The 10,573-nt window shown below is 35.2% G+C and overlaps 1 protein-coding gene across 2 annotated transcripts; it reads right to left on the bottom strand.

Annotated features, from left to right (window-relative positions):
• Positions 1-313: 313 nt before the first annotated feature.
• Positions 314-10,496, bottom strand: LOC128015879 (double-stranded RNA-binding protein Staufen homolog 1). Of its 2 annotated transcripts, none has more exons than XM_052600097.1 (15): positions 10,319-10,496; positions 8,936-9,281; positions 7,894-8,015; positions 7,620-7,800; positions 6,231-6,381; positions 5,927-6,098; positions 5,663-5,758; positions 5,305-5,517; positions 4,899-5,042; positions 4,562-4,708; positions 2,745-2,820; positions 2,280-2,602; positions 2,068-2,190; positions 1,399-1,478; positions 314-1,230 (listed from the first exon to the last, which is right to left on the bottom strand). In XM_052600097.1, exons 2-15 carry the CDS (start codon positions 9,123-9,125, stop codon positions 1,143-1,145), a joined length of 2,106 nt encoding a protein of 701 aa, XP_052456057.1. In that variant the 5' UTR covers positions 9,126-9,281; positions 10,319-10,496; the 3' UTR covers positions 314-1,142. The 2 variants fall into 2 exon arrangements, with proteins under 2 accessions (XP_052456057.1, XP_052456058.1); XM_052600098.1 differs by having other exon boundaries at positions 7,644-7,800.
• Between the last annotated feature and the right edge of the window lie 77 nt (positions 10,497-10,573).

Here is a 10,573-nt window from a genome sequence, read left to right as displayed (position 1 = left end):
AATTATTTATAATATCTAAAAATCTGTATTTACACTTAATTACATTTATATAAAATATAACTATATATAAACAAAATATTTCTTAGATTTATTAAATATCTTTATTTTGATATTTAATATTTAGTTATTTTATTCTTACATTTTAATTAATAAAATTACTAGAATAAAATCTTATTTACAACAAAAAAAAAAAAAGAAGAAGAAAGAAACACCTTTTTTTAGGTCTTTAAATCAATTTAAAAATTCCCTTATCTTTACAGGTTTTCTATAACAGGAATCCCTGAGAATATAATTTTTTCAGTAGACACACACACACACACACCATGTTTTTATTTGTGCAAGAGGCACATCATTTTTACTCATATACCATGAGGAAAACAGGATGCAACTGGAGGAGGATGGGCCAGGTCAACACTGACAGAAGAATGCATCAGTTTAACTGACATGACTGAAGATTATCCTGCTTGAAACACATTCACTCACTTGCTCCCATACACATAACAAAAAACACCACCACACACTCTACACTGAAGTCACAACAACATTCCCAGGCCTACATGAAAATGTAGACTAAACTTAATTTTGTATGCGTGTGTGTGTGAGAGAGTGTTAATGGTCGTCATTGTAACTCTAAAAAGCACTGGAGAAAATCCACCACAGCAGAGACGGATCTGAAAGCTTCATCATATCCTTTGTGGGGTTTTATAATGCACTTCACAACAGCGCTAACACAACAACCTGGCTGGGTTCCTATAATACAACGTTAAAAATAAATGCAAAAATAAAAGCGAGAACAAACAAAATCATGACACTGAAAACATGACTTCCTTGGAGCAACAAAGAAAAGCCAGTCTACTCGAGTCAACTTCACAATAATCGTTTTACAATTTAACAACGAAAACAAAACCACCACTTCACTGGATATGATGAGGCGACTTTTCCAAAGCTTTAGCGTTTAAAAATGTATCACTGCATGTGAACAATTTAACAGCATCAACATCTCTTGACCTTGTTTAACTGTTTTAAATACTCGAAGATCGATTAAGAATTACGCAAAGGCCTTTATGAGCAGCCAATCAAAACTCTGCTTCCGACATTTCTCTAGTGTTTCGCAAATAAAACGACCAATCAAACAGTCAATTTTACACTGTGCCATCCAGTGTCTTTCTGATGGTGCTTGAGTTAGCCGGTTTTAATAATGCATCGCCCTCGAGGTCTTGTTTGTTGCACCTATGGAGTGGGAAACACGTGAGAAATTAATTGCAATGTATACAGTTAATAAGACTCTTTTATCAGCTCTATCTTTAGCTATGTGCTTTATTAACAGACACTTGTATGCCAACATTTATACAACTAATCAATATTTTAAAGCAATAATATTTAATATTTGAGACTGACCCTGTCATTGGTCCATTAGCTGTGCGCTCATTAGACTGCTGGTCAAGTTCTGACAGGAGCTTCAGGATGTTCAGAGCAGCCTGTCATGAAACAAAGATGCATTGCATTAAACAAGATACAAGTAAATAGATAGATATATACACATACAAACACACAACGTTCAAAAGTCTGGAATCAGTAAGATATTTTTTTTTTTCTTTTTTTTTTTTCAAGTTTAACACAATGTACTAAAAAAAACTACAACTTAAAAATAAAAACGAGTAGACATTTAAAAACAACAAAATTATACAAAAATAAAAATACTATTGTAACTAAAATTAAAAGCAGAAAAAACAAAAATAAGTGAATTCAAACTATTAAAAACTATAGTGTATTAATGACACTAAAATAACTGCACACGAACCTTCAAAAATGTATTATTTTAATAAGAATAATCTAGTATCATTGTTGAAAACTGCTTCATATTTTTGTAAAAACTGAAAAGAAGAAATTGTAGGGGGGGGGGGGTCTTTTGATGAACAGTTCTAAGAACAACATTTTATTGAAATCATTATATATTAACACTGTCACTTTTAATCTTTTTAATGCATTCTTGCTGAATAAAAAAATAAATAAATATTGTTATATATAATATGATTTGGCAAATATTATTATTATTATAGTACCTACCATGTCATGGCAGGACTCCACATCCTTGCCGATGCCGTGGCTGATGAGAGGGGGCTGAGAGGAGCAGTTGATCAGAGACACAAGCTCGTTCTTGTTATTTTTGGGAAAGTCTTTGTATTCAACCTGTAGAGAGAAAAGCAAAAAAAAGATACAGATTGGTTGAGCAACACCATTGGGTTAGATAAGTGCGTGTTCATTGTTATATTCAATACCTGTAAGCCCTGTACAGTGGCCAGGTAGCTGAGCTGTTCGGACGGTCTGGTAAGGGGTCCGTGGGGTCTGTGTGCCAAGCTGTTGTTGGTCTTCAGTATACCCTCCGCGGTCGGGGACGTCCCAGCAAACAGCAGCTCATTGGCAATAATGGCAGTTACAGTGGTCTTGGCTGGGTTGGGGGCAGCTGTGCGACCGTAGTCTTTGGCATGGGGTCCCTGGTTGGCACCCACTGCCTGTGCCACCTCAGGCACCATGGGTAAAATGCCAGCAGGAAGCTGCTGATGGCTGAGAAAGGGAATTCGGAAATCTTCCTCCTTATTGACTGGTTTGAGAAATATAAGAATCAATTGCAAGCAGGAAATACTTACTAAAATTAACAATGAGCTTTTAATACAATACAAGGACCACATACATATAAAAAGTGAATATATTTATGACAGCTGAATATGAAAACTGACACATACCCAGACCAGCCTTCTCCACAGAGCCTGGCTCAAAGAAGGTCACTTTACGTCCATCTCCAGGCTTCTTAGCAGGAGTCTTCACAAAAAGATAAATAAAACAAGTAGTTTACCAGTTACACTAGGACTTCAACATGAAATAATTATTAGAATGTATCTTGGAAAGAAAGTTTTAGAAGATCTGTAACATGAAAATTAGTTAATGTTCCTTTTTCGGTGAAAGAGATTTTTGATGCCAAAGTAACCAAAATATGACGTTCCCCTTTTGAGCGATCTCCTTCCAGAAAATAGATATGAATGAATATAATAGAACAGAATCATTTCTGCTGGGTGATAAAATTAGCAGGTGCAATATTATAAAATACAAATTAAATACTAGGTTTTTATAATATTTCTACCTTTTTTTTTGTTAAACAAATAGTTTTAAAATTATCTAGAAAATATATTTTTAACACTAAACTATATTGTGTTTGCTCATTGTTAAAAACTAGTTCTGTATTTTTTATATAGAAATAACTGACCACTATCTTCAAAGCTGAAATAGTAATATAAAAATTGGCAAATGTAAAAAAAACAAAACAAAAAAAAACACCTTGCATTAATATATTAAGTACACATCTTAAATGGATAGTTTACCCAAAAATTCTATTTACCCCATATTTTACTCACCATCAAGCCATTTAAGGTGTAAAAAATGTCCTGACTCTTCCAAGCTTTATAATGGCAGTGAATGACTGATATTCAATAGTCCAATAAAATTCCAATAAATGGCGTCCAGCCATCATTAAAAAAAAGTGCTCCACAGGGCTCCAGGGGTTAATAAACGCCTCCTGAATTGAATCGATAAGATTTTATAAAAAAAGCATCCATATTTAAAACTTTATAAAACATAATCTCTCACTCTAGCAGATGATGTAGGACATTTTGTAACTAATTTGTAACCGGGGTTTTGTTTTGCTCTTTCTTCTGCACTTCCACGTTCGTCACTTCTCACTGGAGTACACTACGCCTACGTACTACTGGAACCCCACTCTCTTGTGAACGTGCTTAGAGATTAAGGTTTATAATGTTTTAAATACAGATTCGCTTCAGGAGGCCTTTATTAACCCCCTGGAGCCATTTGGAGCACCTTTTTATGGATGGATGGACACAGTTTATTGGACTTCAACTGGACTATTGAATATCAGCCATTCACTTCCATGCTAAAGCTTGGAAGAGCCAGGAGATTTTTAAATATAACTCCGTTCGTATTCATCTGAAAGAAGAAAGTCATATACACCTAGGATGGCTTGAGGGTGAGTAAATTATAGGGTCATTTTTTATTTTGGGGTGAACTGTCCCTTTAGCTTTGACAGCCCTGTAATAGTAATATTATCAAATTTGGTGAATGTTTAAAAAAAATTTTTTTGAATATTTTTAGTGTTCCTGTAGCTCAACTGGTAGAGCACTGCGCTAGCAAGCAAGCAAGCGCAAGGTTAGGGTTCGATTTCCCGGGAACACATGATATGTAAAGATTGATAGCCTGAATGCATTGTAAGTCGCTTTGGATAAAAGTGTCTGCTAAATGCATAAATTTAATTTAATTTAATTTTAAATTTAATTTAATTTTACATTTAATTTAAATTTAAAAAAGCATTACATTACACATGTTGCATTAATGTATTAAGTACACACCTTACCTTTGACAGCCCTAAAAAAACATTTTGTAAAATCTTTTTTTCTTTTCATTAACCTTCTAATCAGCCCTGGACTCCACTCGATGAAACCACTTCAGCCATGTTTTCAATACAAAGACCTGCTGTTAATATGTAGGCGCTCACCTTCTCATCGGTTTTCAGAGCCGGTTTGGGTGGCTGTGGCTGAGGCACTTTGAAGCCCAGAAACTCCAGCATCTTCTCGGCTGCATTTCTCTTGGCCACTTTTTTACTAGGTCCCATTCCTTCCGCATTCTGACCTGCAACTGACACCTGAGTAAGAAAAAAAAACCAGAAAGTAATAGGGGACACATTACTTCTTCAGGAACACTTCTGACAAGAAGCAATTTTGAAGGCTGTAGAAGAAAATGATAGCCAGAAGAACATGACCTTCACACAAAATCTGCACTGAACTGTTATAAAAATGCTGAGTCAGAGAACAGTGTTCTTTCTGATGGAGTACCTGCATGACAAACTCTCTGCGTCGAGGCAGTCCTCTCTCTGTCACTATAGTGTACTCTGGCTCTTTTTCTTTCTTAGCCTGCTGGATCTGAGCCAGTCTGCTGATGGGGTTCATGCCCTGACCGTACTCGGGACTGGTCTGCAGCTGAAAGTGGGTGCAAGATTCATAAAAAAAAAAAAATCAACATACATACATACACATACATGAATGATCTTTTGGACTGTCAAAACAAAGAAACCTTAAATGTGTTACTTTATTAAATACATTAATGTTGTAACATTTTAATCCAAACTATTAAAAATCTATTACTTTAAATATTTATTAGCAAAGACCTGATCCGTTTCTGAGTTCTAAATCAGCACAACAATCTAGCCAACAAACTAACTCAGCCAAAGCTATCGTCTACCTTAATAATGGACTTGCTTTTCTTTTTAATGCGTAGTGGTATCTTGTCGATGACAGGTAGTTGAGGCAGTTTGTGGAGCTCCTCCAGGACAGCGATGGCGGCTAGTTTTTTGGCGATCTTCTTGCTTTTGCCCTCACCCTCCCCTGAAAACTCGCCCACTGTTACCCGCACCACAAAACTCTTCAAGTGAGGAGAGCCAGTCTCTTTAAGCACCTGTATATAATGAGGACAATTAAAGAAAAGTCAACAGCATTACTGTGAGATATCACAAATCTATATGCAGGAGCATGGAATTTCAATTTGAATTATATATATATATATATATATGCAGCTTATGCATAATGGGATCATGGCATACCTCAAAATTCACAGACATGTTGCGCTTCAGTGCAATCTCAAACACTTGGCTGATCTCTGATTTGTTAAGGTTTTCCTGTACTGGCTCTTCTTTCATCTACAGGTTGAACGTTACATGCATTTTCAGTTCACAATTTAATAATACAGATTAGATGAATGTATTTTGCTTGTATTTACTAGATAAGGTTCGAGATTTTACAGCAGCTCTTTTGGAAGAATAAATTACTAACAGCCCATTCATCATGTTAGTAGCATGAACTCTCACCTCAGCTATTTGCTGCATTACTGGCTCTTTCTGCAGATATTTGATAGCTTTAGCCGCAGCGTCATGTTTGGCTGCTTGACGTGTGCGGCCCTTGCCGTGGAACTGTTGTCCACCGATAGACAGCTCCATATGATACAGTACTGGCCCCACAGGAGGAAATGGGTAGTAATAACTGATCAAGAGAAAATTAAACAAAACAGTATATAATCACTCACAAAAGGCTATCATATAAAACAAAATATATTGCGCATAATTCAGTAAGCAAAAAGAATGGATAAAATAGGAATAAACAGAGAGTGCATACTGCTGCATGGGGCGTGCATAAGGGCCTGGTGCTCTGATGTTGTAGTTGAATGCTGGTCTCATCCCCTGGTAGGCATCTATAGGTTTGTAGATGGGCTTCTTGCCCAACTTCATACAAAGTGCATTAAGCTCCACAGTGTGGGTTACATTATCTGAATGAGAGAGAAGCAAGTCAAACAGCTGCTTGCACTGCTAACTTTCACAAGGCTCAACTTATTACTGTAAAAACATTATTATTGTAAAATATTATTGCAGTTTAAGACAGCCTTTTTCTATTTTAATATATTTAAAAACGTAAAATTTTATCTTTGCAACTCCAGTCTTCAGTGCCACTTGATCCTTCAGAAATCATTCTAATATGCTGATTTGCTGCTCAAGAAACATTTCCTATTATTATCAATGTTAATGCACTGCTTAATGTTAACACTGAGCAAAACATTTGTATTTATTACATTATATAATAATAACAATGTACACATTTTGATTTCAATAATTTAGTAGTAAATGTTGAAATTAACATTAAGATTAATAAATACTTTACAATAAGATTCATTAGTTAACTGCATTAGGTAACATGAACTAAGCAGGAACTACACTTCTATAGCATTAATTGATCTTAGTAAATTAATTTGAACATTAAGGATACTAATACATTATTAAAATCAAAAGATGTATGTCAACATTATTTAATGCAGAGTGAACTAAAATGAACAATGTTGTCATTAACTAACATTTACAAAGATTAATAAATACTGTAACAAATGTATTGTTCATTGTTTGTGCATGTTAGTTAACACATTAACTAATGTTAACAAATGACACCTTATTGTAAAGTGTAACCTTAAATGCTTTAAAAGTATTTTTCATTGTTAGTTCATGTTTACTAATGAAATTATTAAAGTTAACAAATTAACTTTATTGTAAAGTGTAACCCTAACATAAAGTGTAACCTAAAAATCCTGTAACACTGTAAATGTCTTAAAAATAACTTTTGAAATATGTATTGTGTGCTTGATGAATAAAATATTTATTTAGTATTTTATTTCGTTCATTCATTATTTATTTAATATTATTTTTTATCTTACTGACCTATTTTGAATGGTACTGTAAATGCACAAAAACTATGATATACTGTACACCCCATCATAAACACAAATTAAACCCAATGGATGTCCTCAAGGTTAAAATAAAACCAAAATGTACAAATCTAATCTAGAACTGAACTGTCCAGTAACAGCGTTTGCTTCATCTGTTGAACGTACAGTCAGATGGGAATCGAACTCCCAACCTTGCGCTTGTTCAGGCTATGCTCTACCAATTGAGCTAAAGGAACATATGTGAGGATGAGAAAATGTTCAATTAAGAAGATAAAGGGAAAAATTGGACATACACTCTGAGCCCTTGTAGATCCCACCTGGGTTCTTGCCTGGGTGGCGGGGGCTTCTGTGATTAGGTTTGGGGAGATTAGTTTGGGTGAGAGCACATGTTGCTGCTGAGTGCTGGGCTTTTTTGATACTGGTCCCCTCTGCATCCCAGTGCTGATCCCCCAGAGTTAACCGCACTGAGAAAATCTGACCAACACATCACAACATCAGAAAGTTCAGGCAGGTGTGGGATGAGATGGTTTTGTGTGTTTGCGTATACAGTAAAGTGCCATGTCTTACCTTGGAGTGGGCTGGTCCTTGTTCACTGAGTAGTTTGTATTCAGGTTGGATCTTATTGTAACGGGCTAACTCATTTACCAGACACATAGGGGTCTTCTCTTTAGGGTTTGCCATGTTAGATTCTAGAGGACAACATTGAAAGGTTAAGTGAAGAAGGAAATATTTGACAACTTTTACAATCCAATAAAAAAAATTTCTTATCAGGGCATAACTAGGCCCAGATTATTCAAAAGTTTGGAGTCAATAAATGTATTTATTTATTTTTTATGTTTTTGAAAAAGACTAATGCTCACCAAGGCAGCATTTATTTGATCATTTTTTTTTAGTAAAACAGTAACACTGTGAAACATTATTACAGTTTAAAATAACCATTTTCTATTTTAATATATTTGAAAATTTAATTTATTGCTGAGATGCAAAGCTGAATTTCCAGCATCATTACTCACAGTCACAGTTACCGTCATCAGTGTCACATAATCCTTCAGAAATCATTGTAATATTCGTATTTGCTGCTCAAAAAAACATTTCTTATTATCATTCATGTTGATAATAGGTGTGCTGCTAAATATCTTTAGTCAAAATTAAGTTAAAAAGAACAGCATTTATTAAAAATAGAAATATTTTGTAATAAGATCAATATTATGCATCCTGGCTGAATAAAAGTTTTAATTTTAATTATAAATTTGTTCAGCTTGTTTAATATAAAAAAAGACACTTTTTTTTATACCACTGTTATCAGACTTTATTGCCAATTTTGTTACTGATATTGACAGCAGTTGTGCTGCTCAATATTTTTGGTGAATAGGAAGGAAGTATTTCTTTGAAACATAAATATTTTGCATTTACCATCATGTTTCTTAACGACTACACATTTTGAATGGTATGGTTTTTTATTCAGAATGTTCTGAGATTTTATGTTATTAATAACTTTTCATATTTTATTTCTATATGGTAATGGGCATAACCCAATAACTTGAATGCACAAATTGTCGCGTCCTAGATGATGCTTTTTGTCTAATGCTCAGAGCAAAGTTCCACCCACCTGTGGGGTTGCAGAAGGGCGTGGCAGAGGCGGAAGGCAGGGCGGAGTTTCGAAGCGGGTGACTCGCACTCTCTGAGGGTAAAGGAGCGGCGCCGCAGGGAATGCTGAACCCAGGTTGGGGCGGGGCCAGCTGTAGAGGGGCAGCACTGGGTGCAGGGTTGGCAGGTGCCTGGAACTGAAGCTGTGACATTCTGATTGGCTGGTAGGAAGGTGGGTTGTTTAAATGAGCAGGTAAAGACTTTGCAGTCAGGAAGGAAGAGAACTTCACAAAGAAGGGTTGTATGTGGAACACAGAGATTGACACCGTGTGAGATTTGTAGAATGAAGGACGACTGCAAAGCTCAACCTGAAGAGAAGAATAATGAAAAGGATTATGATCAGTTATCATAGCTATGTTGTGCTTAAGTAACCAAAAGATTAATCTTCATTTGCATTTCCAAAAAAGAAGACCAGTGCTAAAGCAAAATAATAATATAAATAAAGAATTTGGTAAGCTTAGATTTAGATGTATGGATAATCAAGTAAACCTAAGCTGCTTTAGTCCAGTAAATGTTTGACTTAAAATATTACTTAGAATATAAAAAAGTTATTCTTACGTTTGAACTGAAGGCAGACATGTTTTTAAATTATAAAATGATTTTATAATTATTTTTGATTGCTTAAAAAAATATGAACTAGCCTATAAAGCAGACGACTGAAGGCAGGAAGTGGATTGTACACAACAGTTTTCCCCCCAGTAAGGTTTTGATCATATCGATCATTCAAAAGCCTTAGAAATAATAAAGCCTGCAGGCTTTACGGGGTTAATGAAACGATGCCAAATGTCAAGATGGAAAAACATCATATTACAGTAACATAGACACAAGTCCTTATTGGCTAAAAATTCCTGGAAGCCTGATTAAGAGCAAAATATTAAAAGACATCGTCCTTTCAAAAAAAGTTGTTACAAAATAAATTATGCATTAACATTGCACTGTCACTAACATTAAACTGGTTGTTTTATAAATTAACTTGTACAGCTTGAACATAAATGGTATGTACAATATTATTTGACCTACTGCACTTCAACATGCTCTGTCTACTGTATTTGTTTTAAGCGAACTTAAAGCTGGAAATATGCACAGAAAAATAAATATCAACGGTCAAGACTCCTCCTACCCTTGCACAAGTATCAAAGCCTGCGTTATACACATACAAGCACTATACACATAAAAGCACGACATAAACAAATCAGGCCTGTTTATATAATATTATGCGTTTTCTTGGGAAAATATGCTATAGCAGTATACGGTAAGATCCAGAGATCAATATGAATGGCTCGAGCTAACACACTAGCAGCTCGCGCATCTAACGTAACACAAACGCCGGCTCAATAAAGCTCACCTCAGCTTAATTTCTCCCCTGTTGTGATTTACTCCATGAGTTACTATGTTAAACTGTAGTGTCTGTTCGGTTTCGTCCTGTTTAAATGGGGTTTTGTACTGGTTTAGTATGAAAACACGGGGAAGAGGTAGAGAGGGTGAGTGTAGACAGGGCAAACACTAAAGAGAATAGCCCGATATTTTCCGCCCCTGCCAGGAAATGACATCACGCCAGTAATTTGTGGGGTAAAAACGATGAAAAATGTTTTTTTTTTTT

The sequence above is a fragment of the Carassius gibelio genome, chromosome A6 (genome assembly GCF_023724105.1).
Source record: "Carassius gibelio isolate Cgi1373 ecotype wild population from Czech Republic chromosome A6, carGib1.2-hapl.c, whole genome shotgun sequence".
Classification (NCBI taxonomy): Eukaryota; Metazoa; Chordata; class Actinopteri; order Cypriniformes; family Cyprinidae; genus Carassius; species Carassius gibelio.
Note: the sequence above shows the minus strand (reverse complement) of the source record. Positions and strands in the feature narration are given on the sequence as shown.

Bases quoted from the DNA above. Each gene is read 5' to 3' on its own strand.
- LOC128015879 (XM_052600097.1), bottom strand. From the start codon at position 9,125: ATGTCACAGCTTCAGTTCCAGGCACCTGCCAACCCTGCACCCAGTGCT. The intron at 6,382-7,619 runs GTATGTCCAATT...TCTCTCATTCAG, and splicing joins GATCTACAAGGGCTCAGAGT to ATAATGTAACCCACACTGTG. The intron at 5,043-5,304 runs GTAGACGATAGC...ACCCACTTTCAG, and splicing joins AAAGCAAGTCCATTATTAAG to CTGCAGACCAGTCCCGAGTA.